At 39.0% G+C, this 17,819-nt stretch overlaps 4 protein-coding genes across 4 annotated transcripts; all 4 read right to left on the reverse strand.

The window, feature by feature from the left end:
* Positions 1–1,061: 1,061 nt before the first annotated feature.
* Positions 1,062–4,079, reverse strand: snrpd2 (small nuclear ribonucleoprotein D2 polypeptide). Its single transcript, XM_028573514.1, has 3 exons — positions 3,940–4,079; positions 2,998–3,177; positions 1,062–1,501 (listed from the first exon to the last, which is right to left on the reverse strand). Coding segments are annotated over exons 1-3 (357 nt in total). The 5' UTR covers positions 3,942–4,079; the 3' UTR covers positions 1,062–1,326.
* A 4,175-nt stretch (positions 4,080–8,254) lies between these two features.
* On the reverse strand, positions 8,255–9,472 carry foxg1c (forkhead box G1c). The gene has a single exon (XM_028573991.1). It carries the CDS (start codon positions 9,470–9,472, stop codon positions 8,255–8,257), a length of 1,218 nt encoding a protein of 405 aa, XP_028429792.1.
* Positions 9,473–12,556: 3,084 nt separating this feature from the next.
* pglyrp5 (peptidoglycan recognition protein 5) lies at positions 12,557–14,045 on the reverse strand. The gene is made up of 4 exons (XM_028574492.1): positions 13,943–14,045; positions 13,609–13,804; positions 13,303–13,421; positions 12,557–13,153 (listed from the first exon to the last, which is right to left on the reverse strand). Exons 1-4 carry the CDS (start codon positions 13,953–13,955, stop codon positions 12,978–12,980), a joined length of 504 nt encoding a protein of 167 aa, XP_028430293.1. The 5' UTR covers positions 13,956–14,045; the 3' UTR covers positions 12,557–12,977.
* A 464-nt stretch (positions 14,046–14,509) lies between these two features.
* On the reverse strand, positions 14,510–17,307 carry polr2i (RNA polymerase II subunit I). Its single transcript, XM_028573840.1, has 6 exons — positions 17,097–17,307; positions 16,848–16,902; positions 16,413–16,486; positions 15,794–15,868; positions 15,027–15,078; positions 14,510–14,832 (listed from the first exon to the last, which is right to left on the reverse strand). Exons 1-6 carry the CDS (start codon positions 17,156–17,158, stop codon positions 14,770–14,772), a joined length of 381 nt encoding a protein of 126 aa, XP_028429641.1. The 5' UTR covers positions 17,159–17,307; the 3' UTR covers positions 14,510–14,769.
* Positions 17,308–17,819: the final 512 nt, after the last annotated feature.

The following is a 17,819-nucleotide window of genomic DNA, read 5'->3' on the forward strand; positions in this document are numbered from 1 at the left end:
TTCATTGCTCAGGTGGATTATCCTGGTGGCTAAGTCCCCTTTATGAGCCAGCAGGCTTCACCTGAGAGCTGTATATCAGTAAGGCCTTCACAGGTGCTGGCCTTAGACACGCTATGGTCAACAGTGAGAGTAGTAAACGCATTGTGTAACGTAAAGTATGATACATTAAAAGGTAAAGATAATAGGAACAGAATACTTTAAGATTCTTTGACACAAACATATTTTCTAATTATAAGGCTTATAAGCTAAACCAAATGGGATTTTTACTTTGATTCAGAAATCATTGCCATTCAGCTTATCCAAAATTGTAAAATGCACAGACAAGCTTACTCACACAATCAAAATCCTGTACACTTGACCACTAAATTTGAGAGCATCAAAGAGCGAGAGGTTAGGTGCCAACTGTTAGAGGGAAGTAAGGCGAGACTCTCTGTTAAGCTATTAAGACAATTAACCTAAGTGGTCAGGAGGGGCTGAGCGGCGGAGGGGAACAGCCTGAAATGGGAGTGAGATGAGGGTGTGAAGTGACAGTCAGCACATCTGGTCTCATCAATAATGCAGCGGGCCTTTAAACGGCAGTTTGTCGCATATTGAGCGCTGCCGACTGAAATCAAGCCCGACACCTAAGATGCTGTCAGGGGAGAGTGAAAGGGTGACAGCGGGTGGAAGGGGAGAATGGTAGGCTGGCAAGGATACCCGAGAAAAAATGGGAGTAAAAACAACTTTTTGCCAAAGCTTTCTCTGATACATCTGATGTGGTGTGCAATAGATGAGAGAGATAAAAAAAAATATATATATATATATATATATATATATATATATATATATATATATATATATATATATATATATACACATACATTAACAATATTTAGGTTAGAAGAATGGAAACACTATAATACAATCCCCAAATATTCAATAATAAAAAATTAATGAGATTGATAATACATTTTCTTTTCTTTTTTTTTAAACATAGAAACAGTTTATCAAACTAGCTTTAAATGTTTTCAAAGCAGGGAGAAACTTGGAAGCTTAAAGCAAAAAAAGGACCTCCACAATGCTTGAATCTATTCATCACTTTTATTATTAAAATGAAAAATACAGAGGACTTCTGTTAACGCAAAACTCTCCAAAAAGTACAGACATCCTTTTGACACTATGTATGTTACAATACAATAGTGACTGCAATGATCCAACAACAAAACAGCAACAAAACAAAGAGGTGTAGATTAATGACAGTCCACCTTTAATTAATTCAACAAAAAGAAAACAAGAGGATAAGAAAAGGGGCTCTCCGACCTATTCAGCTAGACGCCTATAAAGAGTTCATTTTCCTGTGATCAGAGGATTTCTCAGCACGATGATGACAGAGTCTCCCCTCAGAAACATTTTAGAAATGTAGCGGTCCTTATTCACTGGCTTAGACTTTTTCTTTCCCTTCCCGCTCTTGGGAACTTCCGTCCACATCTCTTTCACATTCTCCAAGACCATGTTGCAGTGCCTAAAATGATAGTGAGGGAGTAAAACATTGAAACATAGTATCACTAAGGGAAAAAAAAAAAAACTCTTCAAACTCTGAAAAGACAATGGGCTCATCCAACAACAACAACAAAACTAATACAGATTCATTAAGATGATAATGTGATTGAAGAGAATAATTTTGACTTTGAATTTTCTCTTAGGTACAAACAAAATTCAGACCTGTCATACGAGCCATGTACAGATAATCTACCTTTCTCCACAGAGGAAAAATACTAGTTTAAGAATTATAATCCCTATCCCTGTGGTGTTCGGGTCTGTGGGACCCGTTTTTAATGTTTGCTAAAAGAAAAATTATGCTATTTATTATTTCTTCTAACTCATTGGCTTTGGCTCATTTTCTGTGAAGAACATAAAAAATAACTTATTTTCAATGACTGCACACGGTACACATAACTATTACATATGAGGTGTTCAGGTCTACTGGACCAGTGTAATAATTGTAGGTGCTATGAACTGTGTCCTCCTCCTAACTGGGCTGGCTATGTGTGTGTCTGTGTGTCTATGCATCTGTATGTGTGTGTGTCTGAGTGTAGGTGTCTGTGTGGTAATGTTGTCTTTCTGAACCTGCTATTCCCACACAAAGTTACAAAATTGTTACATTTGAAGCACTTTCACCTGTTCTGATTAAGTTAATCAGTTAGTCATTAAGCACCAATAATGATCCAAAAATCTTGTTTCTATTATTTTTTACCTTTTTATAATGGAATTTCCTTGTTTTCTCACAAAAACGATCATATGATCATAAATGTGATCTCACGGGGTAAATGGCAAATATGAACCATAAATTATGTATATATCAGTGGTAATTGAGGTAAAGTAAACATCTATTAAGTATTTTTACATAAATTGTTATGGCTGTATTGATTTAAAAGCCTAATAATGTGGTGGGTCCACCTGACCCGGGAACATTGGCTGTGTAACAAAAGTATGAACACCACACAAGGGTTAATGTAGAGTTTAAATATGAAACTGAAATAAAATATATAACTCAAACGTAGTGCTAAATGAGTATTGTTGCTTACTATGTTATCACCATGAAGGCTTGACAACTTACTAAGAGTTTTTGGTTTTTTAGACAGTTGCCTACTGACAGCAGGACCTGAAACTTTGAAAGCTTTCTTTTTACTCTTTAGTAACATTTTTGTGAATGAAACTCATCCACACAGAGAGCGGAACATGTAGCCTCATATGGTCATTTTAGGGGGCATCGATAATGTGAATGAACAAATCTCGTCCACTATGTAGGTTACATCTTCATCAAGATGTAACCTACAAACGCTAGTCACTGTTATGCACCTTATTAAATAAAAAAACTAAGACATCTGCGCTGCACCTGCGATCCCCCCCCCGTTTTCTACACTGACCTGTCCTGCCCTGGTTGCACCGGATTGCAGAAGCGCAGAGAACTTTCTTTTTTCTACTGTAAAGTAACAAGTCAGTGAGCGGGCTCAGTACCTGTCAAAAGCCTTGACTCTTCCGAGCAGCTTCTTGTTGTTGCGACAGTTAATGAGAACCTGAGTGTTGTTCTTGACGGACTGTGTGAGCACCGACAGAGGGCCAGTGTTGAACTCCTCTTCCTCTCGTTTCTGGAGCTCTTCGGGGGTCATCTCTGACTTAGGCTTTGTTAAGAGACTCCTGAAAACGACACAACAATACCAATACAAAATGTTAATCATATATAAATTTGATTATTGATTTCTTTTTCTCTTTACTCTGCAATTTTCTTAAGATGCATTGCCTATCTTGGATACCAGCTAACTCCACATTTATAGACTTGGACCATATAAGTTACCATACTGTATGACAAAAGTAAATTGGTATGTAGGCTAACGTTACCTGAACACTGGAATTACATCAGTTTTCAGCCTAAACACACACAGACTAAGGGAACCTGTCTACTAACACATGATACGGACAAGGCTCTAGCATCAAAAACTAACGTCACATTTATGATATATTTTATTACAAGCTGTAACAACGTAACGTATCGCATGCAAGACAACGCGTGCTAAAACACTGTAACGTTAGTGCTTGCTACCATTTGGCTAGCTAGCTAACGTTAGCTTATATCAATGCTATTGTGTGCCTCCGGACTCGCAATTTTTCCATTTGAACCACGTCAGTTAAAAAATGATCAGGTGGTCATTATTTATTATAATTTTAACAGTAATGTAGATGTAGCATGGCTGGGCTGGAATGTATATAGCAACGAAAAGACATATAACGGTAGCTATATCAACTCCAGCTAACCGGCCTTGGCTCCTATCGCGGACTACCTAAAAAGCTAACCTTGTTAGCATTGTAAGTGTGGTTCTCGCTGCTGCGAATCAGAGTTCAGGCTCTGAGACCGAAAATAAATACTTTCTCAACGACTGACTGACAATTAGAGATACGTACATGGTCGCTGATTTATGAAAACAGTCTCTTTAGATCGTGTACCGCTCGTTTCCACCGGGTGCCTTCGTATCCGCAACGATCTGCATTCAATACTCGTGTGGATCAAGCTACTTCCGGGTCAACTAGTACGCGCTTGAAAATGTTGTAATAACTACCGGGTTACTACGGTCCCGTTATCAAAATTACGAATCCCACTATGGCCACGCCAAGACCCGCCCTACGAAGCAGCTCGATTGGTTGGGGTTAGGCATTTTACCTCGAGTGGTTAAGGTTAGGGTTAGGGGATTGGTCAGGGGATAGGACCTGTACATGTAAGCATGGACGCCTGGCCAATAGTAGTGTGTGAACGCTATTGAAGGGCGGGTCTTGGCGTGGCCATAGTGGGATTCGTAATATCGCGTCCCGTTAAAATGTACATCATTACTTTGTAACTGTCCAACGTTGAGTTACTTGTAATCTAGTATTTACATTTATTCTACGTTATACGTTTTCTCCACTACATTTCAAAGAGAAGTATTTTAGATATTTTCTCCACTAAATTATTTGACATTTGCGTTATAGGCCTATATTTAGCTGATAAAGCAAACATTTAGAGTGGGCCTACGATAGCCTACAGTCAATTTTTTTTATAGCACCACCCTGACCAACTACAACATTAAAATACTGATCTTAATGCATCAGTTATAATAACCCTATTAATAAAATAAGAAGACTTCATTGATCCCCAGTGGGGACATTTTGATTGTTGCAGCAGCAGTAACAGAAACACCATGCATACATAAAGCTAGTATTTATTAATAAGAGGTACATAAACCAAAATAGAAAAGAAAAAAATTGAAACAGATGACGTGATGGTGCTGATAGAGTGACCGAACCACAGAGTCTTAATTAAATAGAATATACTGCAAGGATGCATCACATTAACATAGTATAGCCTATGGTGCATGATGAAATAGTGATAAATATGAGACATAGTAAAAGGTGCAGTGTTGTAATAGCCTATATCATAACATAATAATATATATAGCACAACAATATGGTAGAGTATAGTGCAGCAATATAACATAGAATATTACTCATGTGATATGTAATATAATGGATATAATATGGAATAGTATAATAAAATAATACTAGTAATAAGAGCCTATATACTATACTTTGTACAATAACACTGACTAAGTCCATATTCAGCATAATGTGACTAGCCTACTTTTATTTTTGGTACTTTAAGTATTTTTCTCTGATAATACTTACAGTATGTTTCTCTGATAATACTTACAGTATGTTCTCAATTTTGAATGCAATAATCTTAATTATGCAATGGAGTAGTTTTACTGAGTTCAGTTAACAGGTAGGGCCTGCTGCCAGTTTTTTCTGAATACCTATTTGGATTATTACAGGCTGGTGATGAGCATGTGGGGCTGCTGTTTTAGGGTGTGGTATTTATACCGTATTTAAGTACATTAACAACAAAAGCCCTTTCTGTTAAAAAAAATTGTCACAGGAAAAGAGATGGCAGAGAGAGCAGCCAAAGTGATACCACAGACCCAAACAGATAAGTCTTTGTTTTGCTCTTTAAACACAACAAGAATGAGAGGAAAGTGTGTGTGTGAGAGAGGGACTGGGATGTAGGCTATATTATCTTCACAGCAGCAATGAGACATTGAGAGATTGGCTTTCTGGCAAGAGACAGACAGACGCCTGGGGGTGTACAACCCACCCACCTTATTTCAAAGGGTGGCAGCTCTACCTGTGGAAACCACTTGATGTGGATAAAGGCAGCCTGTGTGCTGTTGAGACAGGAAAGTGTGCGGGATTGATTTCCAGAGCTGTAGGGTACTATATCTATATTAACAACACCTATAGCTCAGCCAAAAGACTTAAAACTGTGGAGAGTGGGCCTGTAAAATGAGCTCAGTGTGGCATTAGCCTACATGTGTTTGGACTGCAGTGATGTGAAAACACTTTTGCAGTTGTCCAATTAGGAGAGCAGAGATTTACCTACAACTGAAACAACTGAATAATGTATAATATATCTAATTTATATGCATTTTATTCATGCGATTATGGCCAAATGCATTGCTTTCTTCTCATTGTCTCCATATTCTGATTTACAAACGAACATATTGGTCTTACAATCTGATTTTGTCCCCTGCACATGGCTAACACACCTTCATTTCACATGTCTCACAGGAAAGGCATCTTTTTTCAAAGTATGTGACCTTTTTTTTTACAATGAATCTCTTAAACAAAGAATTAAATTACATATAAATCTGTGTTTGTAAAAATAAAAAACTCTCCCATGATCTACAAGAATATGTACACTATCCTTTTATCTAAAAATAAAAAAGTCCACCACTCTCCCCCTTTTGTGACTCCTCCTCCTTACCCTTTAATTTTTCGTACAGTCCCTTACATATTTTCCCCTTAATATTGATTCTGGTGGCAACATTTCACAAAGTGGGCTTAGTGAAAACAATCGAGAATAGAAAGCATGTCTGTAACTTCAGCACACGATTAACAGCAACAGATATCAGCACCAAAACTGTCTCTGTTAAGTGACAGTTCATTTATCTGTAGCAGGGGGGGTTTATAGATCTGTGGTTATTGTAGAGCTGTTAAAAAATGTGGTTATTTATTACACTAACAGCGAACAGTATCTTCTTACGCCTGCCCCCAAATTCTACTTCGCACCACCTGTTGATTCACAGCTCTGTCCTCTGCTCTCTATGCAGCGACCACAATTACTCATGCGAGTAATAAAACATTATAATCTTCACATTTATCTAGACTGTGAGTTTGCCAACAGTGAAGTTACCTGATCCAGCCCAGTCTGCTTTAACCACAGGCGACTGTGAATGTGGCTGGGCTTGGAAGGGTGACGGGCTGGGGTCTTTTGATATAAAGAGTCTTTTGTCCCATGGAGGCAGCGGTCCAGAAAGCTGCTCTAATCTGTAGCCGCATACATCTGTTTCCTTATGAATTTATATCTCTGGGAGAGGTGAGGAAAAGTTGAACAGGTAGCTAATGATGTCAGCGCCGGGTGAAACACAAGACAGATCAATAAGATCAGCGGGACTGGAACGTCTACCTGCTGAAGTTACATCACACTGTGTCTGCGCACTGTTTCAACATGATGCCTCCTCAAGAAAGAAGTTTCAGGTGCACATTAGAACTGTTGATCAAAAACAGGTAGAGGATCACAGCATGTCTCCGCGATTTCACAAATTGTACTCAAAAAGAATCGTCCGTGTTGTGTGGGCTCAAATGATCAACAACAAATCAACAACAGTAGGTCCTTGATGAGGTGAATAGAAAACACAATAAAAATGCATTATTTATCGTTTAATTACATGTAGGCTAATTCAAATAGTTGCAAAATTAACAAATCGAAGACAATAAATGCAGCAAATTTAACGTTGTATTTTGTTTTTCGTCCATTCACAGTAGGCCATACTTATTTAATATTTTAAAACGATTTCACCTCCTTGGACTAAAAATAATTGCATTACATTTTTTTTTTATTAAGTTAGCTGGAACTATACTCACCCATGCAGAACTTCCTCCGCATTTTAATAGCTTTTAATAAATGTCTCGGTCAACATGTTGGAAAATGAATGACTTCAGACAGAATCATAATTTCGTTAACATTTTATTTCATTTTTTAAATGACATTTTTCGGTATTTTGCAGACAATTTCAGATGATGGCATTCAGGCCTCAAACAGTGACATGCATGCGCGCAAACCACTTCAATTTCTACTACTGGCAAGTGCATATGTATATCTGGAAAATAATTAATGAGAAAAGTAGAAAGCATTGTTTCTAAAACAAGAATATAGTTTCAGTTAACATTATATTTTTTTTAAATTACGATTTGACCCGGTTCCTGGTTACACTGATGTTTAAAAAAAACAAATGCGCAATCAAGACTAGCCTATATATATATGTGTGTGTCAGAATAAGCCCGGTTTAAATATCAATGTACGTGAGACCCTGACTCATGTTGTTCATGTATCAGCTATCTTTTGTTAATCTGACACATTTTACAACACGCGTTCTGATGAAACAATACAAGGCCAGTGCAAAAACATTTCCTATTTCAATTTAGGAATCTTTCACTGTAACGCAAAGACATTATTGGGGAAATATTGCGGACTATTTTTCATTTACCAGGCTTTTCATAAACTCAAGAAAATCCAATCTGCAAGTACTCTTTTAAGTAGGATGCTCTGGCCTTTTATTTACCAACTGTGTTCATCTAAATTCTACAGCAATGTTTTAAATCTTAGATAGCGGGTACAATGACTGTCACTCTATTTTTCTATATTCCAAGATGAAGGGCTTGAACTGACTTGAGGGCAGTAATTTCGAAAGTCATTACAGAACCCCCCGAGGTCTGAGTGGCCGTTCTTGGATACAAATTGTCCCGGAGATGTCTTGGAAGAGGCGCACTCCTCTTGGCACGGACTAAACGTTGCGGCACAAGGTATTTGGTGAGAGTAAAAGTAGCTGGCTTGTCCGGAGATCATGTTAAAAGAGTATGGATCCGACAGCGGCAGGGGACATGCGGGGATGGATGTGGAGAAAGCGGTGCAGGCGGTGCCAATCTGATGGCGTCGGGATTGCGCGCAACTGAGTCCAATGTAAGACATCTCCTGGTGCGTCTGCACGAACCGGTCGGCGGCGTCTACAGCACTTGTTGCACTCAACCGGGACCGCTGTGAAACCATCGATGTGGCGTGGTTTGGGAAGCGGGGGTGAGCTCTCAGATAAGTCCCTGCGCCCAGGTGAGTGCGCACTGGTGTTTGGAGAGGCAGAAACGGCGGCACCGGCCAGTAAAATGAACCTGCTGCGGCCAAGGTCACGCTGGTTGCAGTGCTGGAAGACATCAGACGACCTCCTCCCCTTTTTAGTGCAAGCTTGGTCCTGGAGCCAGCTGCGGCCCTGCGCCGGAGTTTTCCTGATGTGCCACCTATGAAGACGTCCTCACTGCAGGGGTCCAGCATCCAGTAGTTGCCTTTACCCGGGTCATCATAGTGGCGTGGCACTTTAACGAAACACTTATTCAGACTTAAGTTGTGCCTGATTGAATTTTGCCACCCTTGTCTGTTCTGTCGGTAGTATGGAAAATTGTCCATGATAAACTCATAGATACCATTGAGCGTGAGCCTGCGTTCCGGGCTCTGGCGGATAGCCATCATGATAAGCGCGTTATAACTGAAAGGAGGTTTCTCAGGCTTAACGCTTTCTTCTGCTCCAACGTCTTTTTTTAAGTCTCCCTTATTTCCTTCTCGTTTTCCATTTGCACTCACCGGTTTGGTTTCCGCTTTAGTGCACAGTTTGGGGGTTTCGCAGTTCTTTTCACTGTCAAACTTTTCCTCTTGACTGGATTTCTCTGAATGTGCGGAGCGCAGTTTCTGGGACTGAGAAGGATACTCCTGGTCACCCATCACTCCCTCTCGTCTCAACAACAGGCTGCTGATGCTGAAGGACTTGTGAAAAAATCGGTCCGAAGTTTTCAATTCCTCCATCTTAAAGATTAAAGTTACAACTAAAATCCTCACAGGCGTCCGGTGATCAGAGCAGAGCAGAGCGCGTCACTGAACCCACAGAGCAAAGATGCGCTCCTTCAAAGAGGCGAAGAGCCAAAGACGCACCGGTCAGACAGCGTGACAACAAATGCGCATGATCACAGCAGCTCAGGACTCGTTACCATAAAAAGTAGTGCGTTACATTTGGAGGCATAATTTGTGCATGTGCCCTAGGCTACTCTCATCCTCATTTTAGAAAACATAATTAATTTAACTCAATAAAGATGTGTGATCACGTTTCTCGATCAAATCAAAGAACATATGTGACTCAATGTTTTATTGGCATAGGCACTTCTATGTCATTAAAATAAAAATGCAAGGTAAACTCAATAATAATTTAGCCCAAACCGTGCAAAGAGACGTTTGAACCCGGGATAAAATGCAGTCAATCTGTGTGACTGATCGGTGAACTCTCGGGTTTAATTATAATACTTCCGTGACTCATGAAATTTAACCCGCGCCTTGCCCTCTGGGCTGGCCGCGGTTTCTCTCTGCGCCCCTTTGTTGACACCACGATTTGGCAAAATGCCTATAAAAGAAAGAAGTAGATGTAGCCTGAACGATCTTGTCAGTAATAGGCCTAAACATACAACATTTAAAAAAAATAGGGCAAGGTGATTACACTTATTTCTAAACCTGTTATTGCAAGATTCAAAACGTCTCAATATCGTGAGAAAAAATGCACCTTTTAGCAGATTTTATTTTGAAATCACTTAATTAACTACTCCAAATGAAATGCATTACTCACCAGGCAGATGAAAGGTCTGGGCCCAACTTTCTCTGTAGGGAGCCAAACTGTATATTAAGCTCTGCAGGTTGTCTTATCCATGTTGATTTGTGGTAATCTGATCAAAATGTTATTTGTTTGGATGTATCATAATTTAAGCACAGATGCTGCTGCAGTGATTCATCTCATCAGATATGAATGAGGCATGTTAAGACAGCAAGCTAAATAATGTTTTGTCTACCGGAAGGTGCAGTAAATAAAAATGAAACGACTTTAACAGTTCTTGGCACACTTGATAACACAGTACAGTACAAACTTGACACTCTATGGTGTTGCTAGGTACAAGGTACAACACTCCTGCCTATAAAGGATCCAGAAGAGAGTGAAACATGGCCAGGGGGGGATTTGAGTCAGGGTCTTTTATTAATTTTCTGTGACAGCACTGGTTTAAAGGCCACCACACACACACACACAAACACACACACACACACACACACACTTATTTTGTATGTTGTATTATGTAGTATATTCTGATGATGTTCAGCCTATCACAGCTCTGTCTCACAATTATCTTCACCTGAAGCTTTTGAACACACTAAATTTGCTCCCGTATCAGAATCAGATCAGCTTTTTTGGCCAGGTTTGCGTAGACAAACAAGAAGAATTTGACTCCGGCTAATCTTTGCTCTCAAGTACAAAACTCACTTAACCTATAAAGAATAAAAAACAGAAATGACAGTAACTGTTAAGTATACAGTATAACACTGCACTAGAATTTACAAAAAATATACAGTAGCAATTAAAGAGAGGGAAGAAATGGTGCAATATCAGTATAGTCCGAGATTCATGATGCTGAAGCTAAATGTCTTTACTTCCATCTTCCATCGACAGTGAGACAGTTGAGAACCATAACGAAGCAACTTGGAAATCAATTAGTGCACCAGACTTAGTAAATAGCTTATCAAACCATGTAAACCCTTTTGTGCATTTCCATTTAGAACTTTTCCAGGTATCCTGCTTCATAGACAGCACATGGAGGCAGAGAACAGCGTGGTTCTATTCTTTCCAAACTCCAAAGACAAAAAGGAAAGTCAGTGCAATGATATCAGTTTGACAAGAGAATAGTTCAAAACCTGCTTTTTTTCTTCATTTGACTGAATAAATGATTTGCTATACAAATAAAGAACAGCACAGGCTCTGAAAGAGGCAGAGGTTTCTGAACCTTTTTGGAAATTAAAAAAAAGGCATAACCTTAAAAAAACAGGCCTCTTGATTAATATGTTTGGAAAGGTTCCCTTTTTTGGGAAAAAATACAATATAGATTTATTGCGTTTCTGACCGCTCATAGAAGAAAGTCATCCATTTAATCTAATATATAAAAGACAGGGCATTTTTAAAAATTAAAAATGCAATAAACCTTGACATTTCAAAAAAGTTTACCCCACTATCGCACTATGTTTGGTAATAGTACAACAAATGATTGGCCCCTACATAGTGACATGTGCCTACAGATTGACACATACCTCTACTACATTAAACGTGGCGACCAGAACTACACATACAATCTGTTACCATTATACCTTCTCTTAGTCAATTTGATAGGGCATAATCCTTGCGCTGCACAAGTGAGCACTTGTTGGGAATGTTTCATGCACTGCAGAAAGCACGCACTGTTGTCTCAACATTTGTAATCTCCTTGGTTCTTTTTCTGTGTTAAAGATTTCATATTGTGTTGTTTACAGTGATTTTGCAGTGGCACCCTGAAGTCATTTGCATGAAAATACAGCCCTTCCAAAGAAAATTTGGTAGGCCTATTATACAGTAGGATATAGTATATTTTATCATTATTTGAATTAATTCTGTTTGGAGGATTCCCATGACTCAGATTGTGAAACGCAAGCAGCAAGCTCTACTCTGTTGCTAACCCTGTCCTCTGTGGGAGAGGGTGAGCAAAAAATGAATCAAATAATCACAATATTGCTAATAACATGGTATTTATTTCAAAAAGACCTGTAGCTTAACATCAGAACGGGTTAAATCCATGTGAATATTCATCTTAAACAACAGCATCTGGGTGGTGATGGCACAGTGGATATGACACATGTCTTTGGTGTGGGAGTTTTAGGTTCAATTCCCACTGTGATACATCAACCAATGTGTCCCTGAGTAAGACACTTAACCCCTAGTTGCTCCAGAGGCGTGCGACCACTGACACAAATAGCAATTGTAAGTCGCTTTGGATAAAAGCGTCAGCTAAATGTAATGTAATGTAATAATAATCCTAAGGCATTTTACTTATGAATACTTTCATAAGTAAAAAGGCATTTGCCTCCATATTAATATTGCACTTAGGTAACTAAAAAGTAGCATAACAGATTGAAAGAATGTAATCAAATTAACAAGACAATTTTTCTACATGTGAATTAAAGTGCATTGACTTTCAGGCATTTTGCACTCTAAAGCCTATTGGTCTCATCCCATTTGATGGCTCCCTCTGCTGTAAAAGAAAGTCACAAACCTTCCCTTAGTTCAGGGGACAGCCATAAATAAAAAGAATTTGATAAGAAATAATGAGTCAGTATTTATTCGAAATTCTTCTTCATCCTGTCACCCTGTTTATTCCACATCTGGTATTAACGAAGAGCTGCTGAAGGTTTGTTTATGATATGAAACTAGGGAATTTTTTGCAATCAAAACAATCAGAATCTGCAGTGAGCTTTATGTGGTACCCCTCAGTTGTGGTAGTGCAGCATACAGTTTTTCTCCTGGACATTCTGTGTCTCCCAGATCTCTGTGCCCAAACAGGGCAAACTTTGGGTTTAGAAAGCCCTGAGAAACTCCAGATTGCAGCAGCTTTTTGACGGATGACGTTGCCTCTGTGCTTGGTGTGTCATCTGAAAGCAAAATAAGTAGCATTATCGTTATATCTGACTTCTTAACGCCATCCTGAAAGTGTACAGAAACTTCCAATTTTTGCACCCCTCTTTTGTTACCCCTACCTAGACATGTGCTGTCCTCTAATCGCACAAAGTTAAGGGCTTACTTTTGAAATTTCCCATGAAGGCAATCCCCAGTGAGTCATGATTGTTGCCTTTGGCATGTGCCCCAACCACACCCCAGCCACGGCCTTCATACACGGCACCGTCTCCTCCGACAAGAAAACTGAAACACACAGAAAGTATGGTCGAGGATCCTATAGCATTAAAAACAAGCAGAAACTCATTAGAAGAATGACATAATTAAATGTCCTCCAATACGTATACATTGTAAATACAACACTATATAAACATCACTCATAAATGACATTCGCCTAGACAGTTTGAGCAGTGAAGGCAACAGAGCTACTCACTTATATCCAACGTCATCGAAGCCTCTGTCTTTCATGTGCCCTCTCTGAATGCTGACAAGGCGGTCCATACACTCTTTCTGGCCTTTGCATCTAGGGAGGGCAGTGTGGTGTATGACAACTCTCTGGGCAGAGCCTTTCAGAGTCTCCCTTTTTTTAGGGGCAGCTGCTCCCCACTGCTGCCTTGAAACAATAGTCACTGAAAAGCGGTTTGAACGAAAAGCATATTCAAAATAAAGAAGTTGACTTATGCCATAAGTGAAAATATAATTGGCAGTGGTAATTACAAATATTTCGAAATGTAATATATGTAGTGTAAAGCAGTTTGTTGCCATACCTTTTTGTGCCATACCTCCTTACACAGATGCCTTTGACTGCAGCAGACGTGCAGCTGCCTTATCAAGGAGCCTGTTTCTGGAGGTGTGGTCACGGGAAGTACACCTTCCTTGTTTCTATTTTGTTCCACGTGGATGTTTGTGCACACAAATCATATTCCAACTGGTCATGTTTGTTAAGTAATACTCAGTCAATCACTAGAAGATAAGTCTACAGTTGCCCAACAGTTTTTTTTGTGGAATATACGCATTTGAAAAAGAAGGAAGTAGAATCGACACGGTCAACATTCCACACAGCGAGAGAAACACTGTGGCAGTTTCTTTACCACAGATGTGGCGTGACTGCTTCAAAATTATATTTAGAGTCATGTGAGTTTCAAGAAAAAAAATCAGTAGTATCTGTTTTGCAATATCATATAGCGCATGTGCTTTTGCAGTGGGAGGAAACAAGAAGTGGTATGACCCTGATATGATTATGAAGTCTGAAACAGAAGAGGCCTAATGATGCTAATGTAAATAATTATAATGACAAGTATTTGCTACATGTTTTCAATAAATACTCTGAGACATTTGAAACAACTGATTTTTTTAATCTAAAAAATGTCAACTGCTATAAAAAAAAACTATTAACACAATATATTCACAAGATGGTGTCTGACAAACTGCAAGTCATCAAACAAAGATAATTTCAGGGTCTACAAACATCAGCAGTGCTGCAGTTTGACAATAAACTGCCCAGTTAGAGTAAAAAACAACTATGTGAGCTGCATCATTTTGTGAACAGCAATACTGCAGATGAACATGTTAGACCTCTTCATTATCACCAGCTTCACTCTGTCCATCTGTGTCCACAGTGAGGGGCTGTGCAGACGTAGTACAGTCTCATAGCATCCTGTCAGGAAAAGCAGAACATCATCTCAAAATATTAGCTCTTCTATTCAATTCTTAAAATCCAAACAAAAAATTGTGTGGACAACAGGACAAAAGGGTTTCCTCACTGACCACAAAAAACTAGTAAACATATTCCTGGACAAACATTAAGACAACAGGTCACGCATTATGTGTTTTATTAACAATCATCAATACCTCAGCCTTCATACTGTGAGACTGGAAGAACACTGCCTCCTTGTGACCGCATCTGGGAAGAGACATGATCAGGCACAATGTTAGTCGCTCAATGTTACGTCTCATTTCACAATCAGTCAAAGTCCAAAAGGATGGTAGTGTGCCTCAAGGACACATATGCTGGTGCACTTGCACTCACAATGTTCCAGCCCCCCTTGCCCATATAAATCTTTGGACAGCCAGAAACTAGTTGTCTACTACCTGCCCATTTCAAGATGGAAAAGTGGTGAAGTAAATGTGTAGCTGGTGAAGAGAGTCAATCATCCAGCAAGGTAAAGATACAGTATTATTCTCAGAAAATGGCAGGGCAAAAAAGGCTAAATTCCCTGTTGCTATTTGGCTTAAATTTGTCAAGTGGTGGGAATGAGGACTTCAATGAGACACAAGTTTGTTCTGTTTATGATATGAGGGTAACTCGATTATTTGTTAGTATATCAGACATAAAGAATTATAGAAAAGCTTGTTGCTGTGAATTAGGTATCAATTTAAAGTGCTCATATTATGCTCATTTTAAGGTTCATAATTGTATTTGGAGGTTGTACCAGAATAGGTTTATGTAGTTTCATTTTCAGAAAACACCATATATTTGTTGTACTGCACATTGCTGCAGCGACTTATTTCACCCTGTGTGTTGAGCTCTCTGTTTTAGCTACATAGTGAAACACAGATGAACAATTAGGAAACTCCAGAGAGAACGAATGAGGTTGACTTATTATGGTAAAACTTACTTGGGACAGGGGTGGTCCTCTGTCCTCGGGAGTGTTGGATCCTGAGATACATCAGCGATGATTTGTGTCAACTCACTGAAAAAAACAAAACAGAAGCAAGATGCTAGATAACTTTCCAACAATTAGCCCTCAGTGACTGACATTACGTAAATGTGCAATGTAATGTTAGTATTGTGGGCATTACAGAGGTGCCCTGTTAGAAATGTTTAGCTTTATGTGTAGTCACTCAATATGTATTTACACCATTGTAAACAAAATAAGTAATTTCTGCAGTCTGAATGTGCACAATTAAAGTCAATGTGATTCTCTTTCACTGACTTTCGTATTATTATCCCATTAAATGCTGTATCTGAAAGTGTCTGGATAATGCTTTTAACTTGATTTGTCAGTGACCAGGAAACAACCAGAATGAAAAAATGTTAGCCTGTTTCTGAAAGACAGACAGGGTCCTGACTCCTGTGTACACTTAACACTATAGCTGGAAGTCAGCAACAACAAGATATTCAGGGAGTGTCAAGTCTTTAAAACTGCATTGAGAACAGCAGTATGACATATTGATCAATTTCAAGCAAATCAAGAAGTTGGTACTTTATGCAGCACTGTGGTTTCTTTTACTTACTCAACCTCGTGGGTGATCTTGTTGACATAGATGCAGCTGTTGTCTGCCTCTTGTTGGTAGTCACAATTCCTGCACTGTGGGTTGAGTTCAACAAAAAGGTCATTGCGCAACTTATTACAGGCATACAATGGACATTTAATGTCACTGCTGTACTATATTACGACAAGCCACCCCTCTAGACTTTTACTTTTTAGCTCTGTAAGAGTTAATACCAACAACAACCTATCACAGGACAGGACTATGTTATGTCAATATTACCATCAGCATGTTTAGAGTGATCCCTGTTTTCATCACTAATGCATTGCACTCCACAGACACACTACATTTGACTGACTCAAACTGGTGCATGAGCCAACTTCGATAGCTAAGAAAACAAAAAAAAAGGGAAAATCAATTTGGGCTTTTCTACAGGACCAGATCGTTAACATTACTTACCGCATAAAGCAGGATACGGTTCTCCTTGTCTTCTTTGGGGTATAACATGTTGTTACTGGAAAAACAAAGTCAGCTTTTATAGTGGGATCCCTACATTTTCAATTCGTTTTTAAAATAAGACGCAACGTTAGCTATTGATTAAGACAGCGTTAGGTTAACATGCGTTTAGCTTTAACAAGTAACGTTAGCTAACGTTAGATAGCTAGCTAACGTTAGTACAGATTAACCTCTATTCGGCCACAAACTCACCATTCTTGACAAAACCGTATTCCAACAAATCCTGGTTCGTACGTTCCAGTTTCTAAATCCATTAGAAAAACTATATGTTAAAGCAAACCTGAAAAATAATAAATGCGATTCCCTTCTTCTACCGCCTCTATGGCTTCCTACGCTCGTTTGAAAACAGTTCTTCTTCTTCTTCTTCTTCTTCTTCTTCTTCTTCTGGCTTTCCGGCAGCCTTGCGGCAAATTGCTGCCTCTCACAGGACAGTTTAAGTAACATTCTAAAGTATTGTCAAATTCAGTGGAGTAGTGCTGTTGCGGCTTCCACTATCTCAAATTGATATTCAGGGGGATTTAGTAAGGATCTCAATGTCATGTTCTATATTCCCATGTGACATAGCGCAGTGAACAACTGTTCTCTTTCATTTTTGTATTGAAGACAGTCCAAAAGTACATGTTGAACAGTTTGTTTCTGTTTGCAGGTTCAGAGTTTTTAATAATGAGGCTGTGAACATATGACCGCTCTTTTTTGCAGTACTTCCTCCACCCACTGTAGTGCCCAAATTATTATAGCTATTAGCTCGCATTTTTCAGAACTGCTTTTGCTGGGTGCTCTTCTTTATACCCCCACAATTTAAAGTGCCCATATTATGCTCATTTTCAGGTTCATAATTGTATTTTGAAGTACCAGAATAGGTTTACATGGTATAATTTTTAAAAAACACCATATTTTTGTTGTACTGCACATTGC

Source organism: Perca flavescens, chromosome 3 (assembly GCF_004354835.1).
Source record: "Perca flavescens isolate YP-PL-M2 chromosome 3, PFLA_1.0, whole genome shotgun sequence".
Taxonomy (NCBI): Eukaryota; Metazoa; Chordata; class Actinopteri; order Perciformes; family Percidae; genus Perca; species Perca flavescens.